The 15,766-nt window shown below is 43.5% G+C and overlaps 1 protein-coding gene across 1 annotated transcript in view; it reads left to right on the forward strand.

Moving 5' to 3' along the window:
- Nucleotides 1-1,016: 1,016 nt before the first annotated feature.
- LOC117746320 (ephrin type-B receptor 1-B) overlaps nucleotides 1,017-15,766 on the forward strand; it is a gene marked incomplete at its 5' end in the record, with an annotated part of 95,395 nt that continues 80,645 nt past the window's right edge. Inside the window, 2 exons of the mRNA XM_034555377.1 lie at nucleotides 1,017-1,088; nucleotides 15,084-15,765. Of these exons, the coding sequence (XP_034411268.1) occupies nucleotides 1,017-1,088; nucleotides 15,084-15,765 (754 nt within the window). The remainder of the gene's footprint in view (nucleotides 1,089-15,083; nucleotide 15,766) is intronic.

A 15,766-nucleotide genomic window follows, 5' to 3' on the forward strand; every position in this document is an offset into this window, starting at 1 on the left:
AGCTATATCGGGTTTCCAGATTCCAGTGTGCCAACAAGGCAGATATTAATCAAAACGGGGCTGACAAACGTCTTGGGTGAGCTGCCAGACTTGTTTGTCTGCGGTGTGTCACTGCGGATTAGCCAGAGGTAATCTTTGTCTTATATTTCATTGATAGGGGACCAGATAAGACACCTTTTATAATACAAAAGTCCAAAAGTGTGGTAGATAAATTCAAATCTCCTCTGAACTGTTCCCCTATGGCATATAATCCTTTCACAGGTTACACCATTTGATTGTCTCGTATTCCTTTGCAACCAGTGCACCGTACGGTACAGCTGCAGCCAAACTCAAGACATCTTCGTGCTGCTCATGAAAGCTCCCACACACACTGCATGCTTTGGAAATGCAGTACATTGTGTTACTGTGGGTTGGGAAGGACTGACAGAAGTCAAAACTAGTTTTCGGGGTTTGTCCTTGCTTGTAGTCGACAAACTTCACGTCCTTTTAGCAATGGCCTCGCCTCGGAGGGCTCCCTCTGCATGTGTGAAGCCGCTTTCTTTGGGTTAAACAATGTGACAAAGTGCAGCGCTCACACACGCAAACCCGTACCGTGTTTCTCATGTGCACGCTGACAAAATACCAAAATATCCACCCGTTTCTTTTCTCAAATGACTGCACATACCGTGCAAAATGCATGCACTCGCACAAACAAAGGCAGGATGCACATAGTGTAGTTTCACGCTGTCACGGAGACAACACAATACAAAGCTCAGCGTTTACCAGCATGACAGAGTCTCTCAGACATTCCTTCCAGCAAAGTGCCAAAGCTTTGTTCCCATGTCTCTTGTCTTAGCAGAAGTCGAGCAGAGACGGATGAAATGCTCTGAAGGATTCATCTCCTCTCTGTTCATCAATGATTGTGTCAAGCGATCAACGGGGCTTGAATGTGGTTCAACTCTGTGGAATGATACCCAAAATAGCTTTTCTGAGGCTAAACGCTGTGCTTGTCTCTCTCTACCTCCTTTCCTTTCTCCTCTGCAGAGACCGTGATGGACACTCGCGTGGCCACAGCTGAACTGGGCTGGACGGCGTACCCTAATTCTGGGGTGAGTCTGTTTTTGTCAACACACACACAAACAGACACACACACACACACACACACACACACTCATCCGGACCAAAGAAAAAAATGGTTTCAGAAGTTTCTGTTCAAACTCTTTTTGTGGGGAGGAAGAAACACGGTGTGCACACACAGATCTACAGGCAGCCAGACAAATAGACAGGAAGGCAGGCAGGATGGGAGTATATACTTAAGTAGTGCCCAATGAAGCTCCTATTATGGGTATTATTTTCTCTCTGTCCCAGCTCGTAATGACTTAATGACATAATGGGTCCACGTAAGCCCCAGACACAGTACCTAAGTCCCTGTAAATTGAGGCTGGGGGGATACCGTAGACATAATGATACTGTAATGATACATTTATGCAGGGAAGTGGAGGTATTAGGATGAAACGGGGAAGGAGGAGCTAATAGGATGGAAACGCTCAGGGCTTTTCAGATATTAGGGGAACTATTTTCAACTTTCCGGTAGTTTCATGCACATAAAGAGTTGAAAGAAGGAAAGTGCTATGTCATCAGAATGGGGACAGGTTTTGTTTTTTTCTGAAAGAATCACACGATGGGAAGTATGATTGCCATATTACACTAATGGACTTAAATATATTTTTAAGGCCTTGTGCTCTTTGCTGTAAATCAATAATTAAATCAGCTCCATAGACCAACATCGTCCAGGACAGACGGTGACTGTTTCCTGCATTTTCTGGTTTCTTGGGTCTTTATGAAGCATTTTACACACTTGTAAAAGGAGCTTTTATTGCTTTTGAACAGAACTTCTGTTTAAACATTGGAGAGTATGGCAGTCCACGCTGTTTCTCCTCTCCCCAAAGGAGTGCTAACTAAAACAACCTGGACCCTGGAATAACCTTGTGTGCATTTTATGTGATACAAGTGTGTGTGTGTGTGTGTGTGTGTGTGTGTGTGTTGGTGCACAATCCTAACATGATCTTACAGTTAAGATCTTGCTTATGTCTGCTGCTGTATGAATAACATTCATCCTATTAAAGGTATGTTGATACATGCTACATACCAAATATAGTTATATCGTTTTCTAGAGTGAGGGAACTACTTTAAATGCATTTATTTTACTGTATATGAATACAGCAGGATTACACTTAAAATAGGATGAGTAGCTCGTGAGCATTCTGTCCTCACCAGAAGAAAACCTAAAACAAGACACTGAGGTCATGTTGCAGGTCGGCCAACATAGTTCAAATCAATGTCATTGATTTCCAAATGATTACTGTGTTAGTGAGCATGCATAACTTGTCGCCTCAGAGTGAATTGAATGTTTAGCGGCCTTTCAATTGTTTTATTTATTGCTGTTTTAAGAATCCCACACTTTGTTGCACAACATCAGTCTTTGCACCAAGCCCCCGAGATTCTGAGTTCATCTTTAGAGGCGTGTTGATTTCACACCCGGTGCTGTTCACCCGGAATACTGTGAGAGTTGGGTCAGCACTTACAAACTTACATAATATGAAATTGAATAAATTAGATGCCCCCCCCCCCATGGACCAGCCTCACACTGTCACACTTCTATCCATATAAGACCCACTGAGTAGAGACATCTACGGCCTGCAGTTCATCAAGCCTCCCGGCGATGCAGCACTCTCTCTCACACACATACGCATGTGTACTTATATACACACACACACACACACACACACACACACACACACACATACACATACTTTATTCCGCAGGTTTTTAATTATAGTATTTCTGTTGCATTTAAATATGTATTTATGTCAAACCTGCGATATTCGATCATTTCCATGTACAACACTCCCCCTTTGTGGTTGCTGGTGCACCCGTTTGTTTGTGTAATATATATATATATATATATATATATATATATATATATATATATATATATATCACCTGATTTGGTAATCCAGTATTTAATTGATTATCAGATTTGACACATGTATTCCATCTCAGCGTTCCCTAGCTCATGTAATGGTCATGCTGATGAGATTTAGCGAGAGGTAAATCTCATCAGCATGACTGCAGCCTATTTCGGTGTCAATGTAAAAAAATAGATAATGTCCAGTGCTTACTAATTTTAATAATCATGTGTATTTTGTGGCATAGCCAGTGGCTCTGTGGTTAATTATTGTCTGATAACTGCCTCTCTAACACACACAAGAGAAAAGGCGTACACACACGCACACACACACACGCACACACACTCACATGTTGTCCCTGTGCTATTTGATACATCTCATTAATTTCCTTTAGTAACTCCTCCTCCAGGAGTCCATAAGAGGTGTGTATGTGTGTTTGTGTTTGGCTGACCAGAAGGGTTAATTCTGAAGGATTGCAGAAGCAGTGTCATTAGTTCCAGTGGTGTAAACACAAGGACTTATCAGGGTTGGCCGTGTGAATGTATAATGGAGCGACAATATGCAATTGCTCACTTGTGTGTGAGCATCTGCTGGAGAGCAGAGCTCAGATATATGTACAGCAAACCAAGTTATGATATTCCTTCATAATGTGCATTCTTGCTCCAGCTTTTATTGTTTCATCTCTGTTGGATATATTCTTTCTTTCCCTCTGTGGACCTTCACCTCCAATGTATTTTTAACTGTGTTTCTGTCTCACCTCCACCCTTATCAGTCTGCTTGTTCTCTCTCTCCGTCGCTCTCTGTCGCTCTCTCACGCACATCCTTACTACTTTATGACAAATAGAATATGGAGTCCCAGAGAGGCACATGGCTCTCGACCTCGCCGTGTGGCCATGGGACAGAGCACAAGAAAGACAATGAAACGGACACAGACACACCGGTCTTGCTAATGTAGACTTACATGCACTCATAATGTGAGTATTCTCAGTTATTAACAGTGACTTGGTTTCTGAACATCATCTAAATGATGAACCTCAGTTCAGTTTCAGTTTACTCACAACACAGTTAAAATTCACTTAAAATCACAAGACGCCAAAATAGGTAATAAATAATACATAAATACACTCAAACCAGGTTTTCTCCATCAGATTAAGCGATTCAAGGGGACATATATGCTCATTTTCAGGTTTGTACTGTTTTTATGCTTTAATGTTCATACTGTCTGTCTCAATATACCTGTATCCAGTTGGAGGCCATCTGTCTGAACACTCTGAAACATCCCAGTCTCCTCTTGGTGCACCTTTGCAGAGGTAGTTTTCAAGCTGCGGGTGGAGATACTCACGTATATTGTAATATGTATTCTATATTCTAATGAACTGCATGTGACATTGTGACATAGGAAGGGGAGCCAAATCTGAATGATCTAGACAGCCCACAAAAACGGACTGGGTTGCCTTATTTTATAGTTTGTGGCTGGGTAGGCACTCCAGATACCAACACTTTTTCACTATATGTCCCCTTTCATTTCATGGTCATATATACAGAGTGTTGTATGTTCATGATAAAAAAACACATGAAAAGCCCAACTGCAAGGTGAAATTAAATATCTGTGCTTGCAGTGAAACGGCTCATCCCTCGAACCCAAATGATGAAATGCAGGCGGTCATAAAGTCAAACTTAGAGTAACTAAAAAGTTGAACCATTCATTTTGTTCATGTTAAGTGTAAAAACAACAAAAACTCCTCCCACTACAGAGCCACTGTCTTAACAGTCCAAACACCATTCCCTCCATACAGTGTTAAGTTACATACAGTTAAACAATATCTGTGTAGACAGGCAGAAAGCAGATTACTCGCCAATTCAATGTGAGTTTTTCTTAAACTTTTGTTGTGGACATAATTGTGTTACTCGATTTCCTGCTTGATATTTCTCACAGTAATCTGGTTTCCCGTGTGCAGGATGTAGGCATAGACACTGGAATGTGACAAACCAGGGTATTGTATTACAATCATTTAAGGGAATTTGAAGAGGAAAGGAGAGTGAGGTGAGAATGAAGAACAGCAGAAGAGCAAGGCTGTGTGTCCACAAGCTGTTTTTAAAGAGCAGGATCGTGCAGGAAGAAAGAGCCTCGTAATATTAACTAGCCTGTAGCGCTATGGTATACCACCGGGAAATATAAAGATACTAGAACCATAGAGGCACATGAAGAGGCAGCGTTCCCCCCGCACCCCTCCCACCCCCACCAACAATGTGGATGACTGAAAAAAATGCTTTAATTTGAGAGGGAGCGGATGGGATTAGGGGAGTGTGGAGTGAGGAAGAGAGCGAGGGGGCTGAGAGTGTGGGGGATGAGAGGGAGCTGGGAGGGGAAAAAAACAAGGCGGAGGAGCTGAAAAGGGTTGCAGGATCAGCACAGAGGTTTGAGGAGGGAGGGGGAACCGGAGGAACTGGAGTGAGAGAGCATAAGAGAACGTGTGTGAACCCGAGCCAACAACGACAAAAAGCACCCCTGTAGAATTGCAGCATCCAGCTGTGAGTGTGCCTGTGAATGAGAGATTGGGTCAACTCGTGTGACTCTAAGAGGTCACAGACAGAGTTCGGGCTTTAAGGTGGCCTCGGGGGGGTTGAGGGGTTGAGGGGTCAGCGGGGCGGCTGGAGCCTGTGGGTGCTGTCAAGCGTGTAGAAATAGAGCAGGTTTCCGTGGTTATAAGGGGCTCGGGGAGACGGGGGATAAAGAGTCAGCTAAGTGAGCAGGGAGAGGGGGGTGTGGAGGATAAATGCTGGGGGACACGACGGACAGGAAAAGGCGTTCGGAGCGAGGCGCCAGCAGAAAGATGATGAGATTTTTCGACAAATCCCCGTCATCAGGTCGAAAGCAGGTGCAAAACGAGGGAGGGAGACAGAATGGATCTCACCCTGACATGTTTGTTTGTTTTTGTATTTCCACACGAGGACGCTGTGTGTGTGTGCTCACGCATATTTTGAATTGTCTGAGTTCGCCGTTATTTATCTGCACCTGCATATGTGAGCGTACAAAAGAGCAGGTGTTTCCGGAGAGGTGTTTTGGGGGCGCGCCCGGCCTGTGCTTAAGCAAAAGCTCCTGTGAGCCTTAACTGGACAGGTGTCAGCATACACTCAGCGATTCCTAAAGAGCACAGATAGATCCATAACAGCCATCTCACCATCTGCTGACCAGACTCAATACACCTCAATTATTCATATCCTGACAGACAGACAGGCAGGCAGGCAGCAGACAGGCAGACAGACAGGCAGGCACAACGGGCATCAGGGAACACAGGAGGGAGTGAAGAAGAGTGAAAGGTAGAGAGGAAGGAGAAAGAGGCAGATTGGAATTAGATAATTAGAGTCAGAGGGAGATGGAGAGAGAGAGATGAAGGTGAACTCTGAACCTGCAGAGCTCGAGCTGAAATGGAATGAGAGGAGAAAGAGACGACAGTGAGTCATGCTGGCTGCGCTTCAGCGGCCAGGTGAGAAGAGTGCCTTCATTACATGCACACACACAAACACACGCACACACACACACACACACAATTCACACAGAGACGGATGGAAACTGCACACGTATATTGTGAGAATTTAGTACCGGCACATATTCACATATTAATACATAACTCCTTATAAACAGTACACACACAGCCATTGTGTCATATCAGTGAGACCGGTTTCATTTGGCCTCCATGCTTAGTGAGTGTGATTTAGGGAGTGTAGCCAGGACTTCAGACACAGACCTCTCTGCTCGGGATGAAGGACAGAATATAATAACACAACAAATCACTTCAATCACAATGTCTGTGTGTGTGTGAGTGTGTGTGTTGTAGTTGTGTTATTCTGTGTGTGGAACCACTCCCATATCATATTTTAGCTCTGAACATTTGTATTTTTGTCAATAAGATTTCATTCCCTTTCTAAATCATTTTCGAAGGGAGACATGGACAAGACAGCAGCATCTTCAGACAGAGCAGACCATTACAGTGTGGAACACAAACAGAATATAGTTACAAGTTATATCGGGCTTCATCATCATTTCCTTTTCACCTTTTCTTTCCTACATTTCTTTGCCTCTTTGAAATGAAATAGCATGTGACTACCTCAAATATTTATTTCCTTCCTGTGGATTTCCCATCCACATTTCACACATAAGAATTATCTTAGATGTCTTAGGAGCCGAGGACAATTTTTTCCGTCGCAGATAAATAAAAGAACAAAGTGATAGCAGTGGGGCAAAAAAAGAATGGAGAAAAAAAAAAAAAGTGAGTCTATCTTTAATCTGGTATGAATTTGGAGGAGTGCGAAGGAGTGGCTGTAACACTGATTGTGTTTCTATTACGGTACCTGTAGTACCTGCGATTTTGGCAGCCCTACAGAGCGGGTCGAAATCCTTTTTTTCCGTGTGCTTTTTTTTATCCTGCTTTTCTTTTCTTTACTGGTGTCTCAAAGCTCAGACTCCCCTTTTGCTCTATCTTTACTTAACCAACATCCCCCGCCCTCTCTCCATCTCCATGTCTTTGTGTCTGGAGGATAGGGCTGTCAGGTGTCATGCTTTGAAGGATTTTTATACACACACACACACACACACACACACACACAGACATGCAGGCTGGGGGCCTCTTTGCACCCAAAAGCCTTGATACCTTGCCATTCTCTGTCCCCTGCTGACATGTTCTTTGTGGTTCGTCCCTAAATGGCCTTGCCTCGGGCCATAGGGGTCCAGGGATCCTGCCTAGCGACAGCTTTCACTCCCTTTCTGCGTTTCCCTCCCTCCCTTTACCCCTTGTTAATACACTCCATTTGTGTTCATCATTTATATACCTCTCGTCCATTCTGAATTATTTACTCATACGCTTTTTTTTTATGTCGGCTCCATCTGTGAATTTCTCTCTCTCTCTCCTGACCTTCGTCATCCACTTTTTCATTTACATTTTTGTCTCTTTCCGTACCTGCTGGTGCATGGGCACATCTCCAATTTCAATATAGACACACAGTCGTGATGGACCATTAAGTCGTCCTCCTCATGATCCTCCACAACAGATCCATAAGGTTGAGCCTTTAGCACCGGGTGATTCGAGGTAATGTTGCTTCTGGAAACTGAAAGCCCTGCTGAGGCCATCAGCTGCATGGTTTCTGTGAAGGTACTCCAGTGGGTGTGTCCAGGTCCTCCTGAAGCAAAAGTCTACAGGAAACAGTTCTCTGTTTCAACACAACTACATTAACCTTTTGTTTGTCCTTTTGATTGCATTGTTGTTCCAAAACTTTTACTGGATTATTTTTAGGCTTACTCATATGGGCCTTACATGATAATTGTGTAAAGATCTGAAATTATTTTACTCCACACAGACCTGCACACATTACAACTTTACTATTTTTTAGCAACAACATGCATAATTGGAGACTACTTCCTTATATAGAAGAGCATGTTCATGTAAATGTAATCATATGTGAAATGTGTAGTAGAATTCTTACCTTAGAGGATAATAATTCAACCATCATCATTCATTTTCATTGCCACATGTTTTAATGGTAAAACGTGTTCAAATGTATTGAATAGAAGTTGTCCAGTGGACATTATTTCTATTTCAAACATTGGCTGCTGTATAAGTTTTCCCACCTCCTGTTCCATCAAGTAACCTCGTAAAAGCTAAAACACCCGTCATTCTCTTTGAATTATGTTTGTGTTAATAATCCAATCTTCATATTTTAAATCTTCTGTAGGATGAGGCTAAATTTCCTGCGGTTAACATTTAAATGTCATTGTTCTTGACTGAAAGAACGAGCATCTGCGTTCATTGTCAGCCTGCACTGAGTAACGACAGTATAGTCACTGCCACGACAACACCGAGCAGGGATGTGTTCACTAGCAGCTCAATCTAAAAACATCCTCACTCAGATCGGCTGGCGCTTCAAAGCTACCAGCACGTAATTGAAAATGCAAGTGTTAATAATAATATTACAGAAGTTGGATAGAGGAGCCTGAGAGGATTGTTCACTTGAATGGCGCAGCGTGATGCCGCATTATGTGCATCTTGTACAGGATCTAAGAACAAAAGCCATATCAAAGACATTTGGGAGCGTGGAGACCAAATTGCATATCATGTGTCAACTCAGCGTATTTCTCGTTTCATCAAATTTGGTATGAAAGCCACCAGTACCAACAAAGCAACAAAAAAAGAAGCCTGCGATAGTTTTTGTTTATTCTCAGCAACATCAGCATGAGCTCACTTGCCTCACACCTCAGGTCAGTAAATGTATTGATCGGGGCACGATCTTCAGTGGCTCTCATTCTGATGCAGACAGACCGAGTTCTATTTGGGCTCAGTCAAACTGTGGGACTGTAATTATAGAGTGGCTGGGATCTGGCAGCACTGGGAGTGTTTCAGACATCACCATTTCCTCCCCATCCATCACATTCAGCCGGGCGGAACTAGGCCACAGATGCCGCGCAAAATAATCATTCCCATGCAACTGGTCTGACAGCAGCCCTCATTCAATAACAGAGCTGATCAGAAATGATAATAGCAATCATGCCACTGCATATTTTAGAGGCCCAAGTCTGATTGTGTGTGTGTGTGCGTGTGTGTGTGTGAGGAGGTGGAGGAGGCGTAGCTTTCAGAAAAGGTGAATTCACAAGACCAGCATGTGTCTCAAGAGGATGCGAGTAAACGTAGCTGCAGTTATTGTTGCCAAAGCAAACCAACTGTTGCTTTACATGACATCTCCGTTCTTTTGATTTCAAAGAACAGACCCAAAGGTTGAAATTCAAATATCCTCACTAAGTCAGAGGGAGCCATAGAAAGAAAAAAACTGTCTGAGCTTTGCAAAATGAGATGAGCATCTTTCAGGAGGGGCATACAGAGTTCAATCCCTATCTCTGCTTTTCATGTCCAGCTATAATCCACTGTCCTTCTGAGACCTTGGCCTTTGCAAATGTGTCAATGTGAATTTCACCCGCATGTCCGCCCTTCCCTGTTCTTTTCTTTTCCCTTTTTTATCAAAAGCCAGCTCTTTAAATGCTGATTTATTCATGCCTAATTATCTAAAAAATTGATTCTATGAAGGTATACTTTCCCTGCCTCGGTACAATGTTCTGTTGCCATGAATAACAAATAGGTTCATTATTGAGATATTCATCCTAAGCGTGTAGTATGAAAAGCAATCTCCTGCTTGCCTCCACCCACATGTTTTAGTCCTGCATTGATAGATGAACAGACAAGTCTTGGGTAGAAAGTGTGCCAGCCATTTCATCCCAGCCATAGTACTGTTGGCAGAAAAACTATATAAACACAATCTAGTCCGACAATTCTTTGGGAATCCCACACAGAAAAAAAAGAAGCAACTTCTCTTACTGACTGTCCCTTTTGAAGGCAAAGCTCAAAGTTGAGTGCTTTAACTGAAAAGGGCACAAATCAATCAGTTGTAAACTACACTAGCAGAGCGTAGTCTGGGACAACGTTGAGGGGAACATGATGGCGGTGGAGCAGTTACATTTGTCCACTGCTGTCCACTGTTAACTACACCTCTTGCCTTTGGTCCTGCTGTAAAAGCCCATCATCACAGTGAAATGTGGGAGTGTTGCCGGCCGCTCAAGAAACAATTTCCAGGCGCTCATCTGCTATTTGCGATGGCATTTTGTAGACCTTTCTAGGCTGAGGAGCTTTGAATGTGGAAATGCTCTGAGCTGCTTGTCCTCTGTGTCCGTCTGAGTATATAGCTGTATTAACTGGTGCTGATGGATTTTAAAAGCAGTTAGTTAGTGGGACTCCACTGAGAATCAGACCGATGACTGGAGGTTAAAGATCAGCCCTATAGATGCTTCTCTTTACCATGTAACCACTACCATTACATTATGAGCTTAAAGTAGTCAAGACCCATCTTTAAGTATGTGAAGTTAAGCCTGAACCACAACCAGACCTATGGCTGCCAAGTGTTTTGGCTGGTTTGCATGATTGAGGATAGAGTTACAGTACATCAGAACAGAAGTCGTATTGCTCTTACTTTATTCCTGAATTTCATTTTGTGGCAACCACTGGCCTCCTTACACGAACTAAACTAACAAACAAAATCGGGAAATAAAAAAGCAGAAAACACTTGATCCCTAATAGTGACAATCTGCCAAGTGTTTTCTAGTTACTTTAGTATGTAAAACCAGCATTGATACCATTGGCACCCTTGTACTTGCGCTTGACCAATCAGCAATGCTCAGCTCTGCAAAAATCCCCAGGGCAGAGACTTTTGGGGGACATGAACTAAGTCTCAGGAACTACATTATGGTCCAGGTTCCTTGAGTTGAAAAGCAAGTACAATGTATTCGGTTCCTGAAAAACTCCCTGCGATTCTAAAAAAAAAAGATGAATGTGGTGTTAATGGACTACATCATCTTTTGTACTATTTTCAGGCCAGACCTCTTCTCTATAGCTATTGTTATGTCGGTATCAAGCTTGACTGGAATCGTGCAGCGTGTGTGCGGATAGCTCCTGTCCTGTTGCCACTATGCCTGCTCGAAATAACTCATTAGTCCAGTCCATTTGTCCTATTATGGTCCACAGGTGTTATGTCCATGTTCTAATAGGTTACTCTCAGCCCTGTGTGAGCTCACTGTTGGATGCTGTGGTCCCGCGGTAGAACAAGACTGTGGCCATCTGAGCTGCTCTGTGTTATTCTAGCCTTTGAAGGTAATGGCAGGAGATCAATGTGATGAATGGCCTTTATGTGGGCAGAGTATTGATGGCTTGATGGCAGTGAGCTGAGGCTGTGCGAAGAGGACCATCAGCTTGAATATATTACCCCCCCTTCTCCTGGATTCCTTGCGTTTTCCGTTTATCCATCACTCTGTCCTTTTCTCTCCTCCGCCATCTCTTTTTTCGCTCAGCTTCTAGCTCAGCTAGCTGTGACTGGTCATTAAAACAAACATTAAGTGCTCTGTGAATCCATAGCTCCTCCATCTCCTCGTTACTGCCCATAAAACAGTGAAGCCATAACGACACACACAATGGCCACACTTGACAATCAGGGGCAGGGAAGAGAGTCTCCTATATTACTGGCAAAAGCAAAGCTATTAGAGTGGAGCCAATGGGTACATTTGGTTGGTGTAGAAATAAGTGTTGTGTAAAGAGGCTTTCAATATTTGTCTGCTCTTTCATCAGCAAGAAAGTTTGTGTTCAGTGAGATCAGTGATGATAACATTTAGACATAGTGATGCAGAAATGTGTACAGTGAGAGCTGACTTCATAGAGGCACATAAAAGACTCTCGAAAGTGATGTTGATCCGTCTAATGTCTCTACCAACTGTATTCATTTGATTTTTTACTTCAATTCCATTAGGATGCAATCCACATCTTCTACTGCTCTGCGGTTTCTTACCTAGCAGATAGCATTATCTCTTAACATCTGAACTTAAATGGCATCTCCAGCAGGGAAAACACATGTTGGCGTAGTGCAAAAGAGGACTCAGGAACATAGAGATCTCACTCCGGTCTCCAGTCTTCCACACCTTGTTAGTCTTGAGCCGATATGAATAATACATGCCTCGAACATACATGTGTGCTTATGTCCACATTGCATGGAATAAATATACGCAGTGCAGTCATATTAAAAAAAGAGAAAATGGATGCAAGGACCAGGAGGTCCATTATCAATACGGTGACAGGTGATGATGCCTTCTCTTCTCTCTCTCCTTTGGCAAGGTCAGGGAGATGTCATGGAGAAGTGCTGGAGAAAGATTTGATTTAAATGATGTAAAAGCAAGAGCAGAGAAATAGAAATAGAATTGAATAGAGTATTGATGTGACTGCAGGGCATGTAGCTCCTTCTATGGATAGTGTCCTTGCTTCTTAAAACACGACGTGTGTCACACGCATTTCAATGCTGATGAAACAGGAAGAATGACAACGATGCTTAAGAATTCATACCGATGTTAATACTCAGAGTAATCAAATGTTGTGGACTTACAGAAGCAGAAATGTGCCGCGTAGCCTCAAGCTCTTCAGCAGCAAAACAACTGCCAGCAAATCAATATGTGGTCGCTAAACCATCAAATTATGAACAACACGATCTACACACACAGGCGTCGATAGCAGCAGAATACAAAGCGCTGGAGGGATGCGAAAGTTTTGATTTCTGCTAAGTAACTGACGCACCTGTAATAGTTTTCTTTGTCTTTGATACAATGGTGACACCGACTATCTACCGAGGAGGAAATAAAGGAACGACATTGCAGTTCATTATCACAGGAGCCAATGAATATCTGGACAGATTTCCGTCGGGCATTATCGGAGATGCCTCGGGCCTCTCTTTGGCGTGAAAGATGGTGGTCATTTGGCGAGACGAGGGGCGGTGAGGACCCCCTCCTAGACCGGAGCAGACGGGCACAGAGGAGCCTAGGGCCGGCTGTATTAATGAACAGCCAGTGCTGAAAGGGACAGGTTCCTGTAATGCTGATGAATGGTCATTACAGAGCAGAGACGAAGAGAACAGAAGGGGAGGAGAGGAGAGGGTGAGAGTACAGCAGAGTGGGCACTGAGGGAGCATCGGTGAAAAAATGCTATAATTTGCGCCTCAGATTTCTGTAAACTCGTTTATCATGTCAGCGGTGTCACCGTTCCAACCCGTGTCGCCTCTCCCCTCCCCTTCCTCTCCTTGACCCAAAGCTTCCTGTTTCTCCTCCAGATATTGCCGCGTGTATTCCTCGGGCCAAGTACTTACATGATCGTCATTGTTTTTGGTTTATTTTCACTATCCCGTGTTTATCGATGCACGTTTCTTTAGCGACTCACCCGACAATATTTCTGTAGAATCCTTTTCGTGGTCTGACCGATTGTGGAAGGTTGCGTGTGGACGGTTACTGTGTTCACTTCGCCCCTGTAGGTCTGATTGGGCAGCTGGGGCTTTAAAGGTCAGAAAAAGAAGGACGCACCGGTAAATATATGCTCACAAGAAAAACATGAACTAACTGGACCCCCACCTACTCCTCTATAGACCTCATTAACTCCTCCTGGCCTACAGCTGTTTGCGCCATCGGTGGAGTCGGAGAAATATAGCACTGTGTGCCAAGCTTTTCTTCAAATAGGAGTAACCAGAATTTGTATTATTACAGACAGTGGAAGTGATCTGAGGAGAATATGTAAAATAAATAATACAACTGTTTCAAATCACTCGCTGCTCCACAACATATTAATTTCAAGTCAGTGTGGCTTTTATGTGACTCATCATGCATTGTGCCTTTGTATTTCGTTCCCTCTGTCTGCTCTCCAGCTGTATTTTCAAAGTATAACACATACATTATATATTAAAATAGCTTTGCAAATTAAAATATCACATTTAGAATATAAGTAGACACATTTGAACCTGACCAGCTTTTTTATGCAGCTGGACCGTTATTCCAAAATATTTATCTGAAAGCAAGCTTCGAGGCAACCATCTTTTTTTAATTTCACTAATTTCTCTCTCCAATTCCCAGTGATTCCAGCCAAATGGTAATGGCACATTTTCATCATGATTTTGTGCAGTTAATACCCCAAGGAGCCTCTGATTCTCATCCAACATACTTTCTGGGTCACACCTGCAAGAAATGGCCTGCAGTGTATTACAGATCGGTCTGCAGGCAAATGCCTTTCCATCAGACCGGCTCTCGGTTCCCCATCTTTCTAATTGTAATTCAAAAGTGCATAATCTTGCATTGGTTACAAACCACATGTTCTAATGTATCAACTGCGCGCCTGGTCTAGCTCGGCATAGATTGCAAATAGCGGCGCATCCAAAGTAATCACGGGGTTTATGCAGTGGCAGTACACATACTACAGCAGTTAAGCGTATTTAGAGAACAAGACGTGGCATTTTTGTTGTTGCTGCACTTAAATAATTGTTTAGAATTCCAAAAAAGACGGACGTGTGTATTTTCAATAGCTGAATAAACCCCACAGCTCGACAGGCTAATTCCCTTCTGTTAATCCAGGAAGTAGACTTAAATTTAGTGCCTTAGGGAGATTACTGATGTGTACAAATTATCTGTGGCTCAGCCAATATTATCATTCTCTATCAAAAAAAGGAGAAAGCACCACAGCCGTACCACCAGGGATTACTAATCAACCGTGTGCACTCTTCTCTTTCCTTCTCTTTCTGTAGTGGGAGGAGGTGAGCGGCTATGATGAAAACCTCAACACAATCAGGACCTACCAGGTGTGTAACGTCTTCGATCCCAGTCAAAACAACTGGCTCCTCACCACCTTCATTGATCGGCGTGGAGCACAGCGCATCTATGTGGAGATTCGATTCACCGTGCGCGACTGCAGCTCCATCCCCAACGTCCCTGGCTCATGCAAGGAGACCTTTAATCTCTATTACTATGAAACTGACGCCGTCATCGCCACCAAAGGCACGGCCTTCTGGATGGAGGCGCCTTACCTCAAGGTGGACACCATTGCAGCAGATGAAAGCTTCTCGCAGGTGGACTTCGGCGGACGCCTGATGAAGGTCAACACAGAAGTGCGGAGCTTTGGCCCGTTGTCTAAAAATGGCTTCTACCTGGCATTTCAGGACTATGGCGCCTGCATGTCTCTGCTGTCAGTCAGGGTGTTTTATAAGAAGTGCCCAAGTGTTGTCCAGAACTTTGCAATCTTTCCAGAGACCATGACGGGGGCCGAGAGCACCTCCCTGGTAATTGCAAGAGGAATCTGCATTCCCAACTCGGAGGAAGTAGATGTGCCCATAAAGCTGTACTGCAATGGAGACGGCGAGTGGATGGTTCCTATCGGCAGCTGCACGTGCAAGGCTGGATTTGAACCTGACAATGGCAACGTGTGTCGAGG

The sequence above is a fragment of the Cyclopterus lumpus genome, chromosome 17 (genome assembly GCF_009769545.1).
Source record: "Cyclopterus lumpus isolate fCycLum1 chromosome 17, fCycLum1.pri, whole genome shotgun sequence".
NCBI lineage: Eukaryota > Metazoa > Chordata > Actinopteri > Perciformes > Cyclopteridae > Cyclopterus > Cyclopterus lumpus.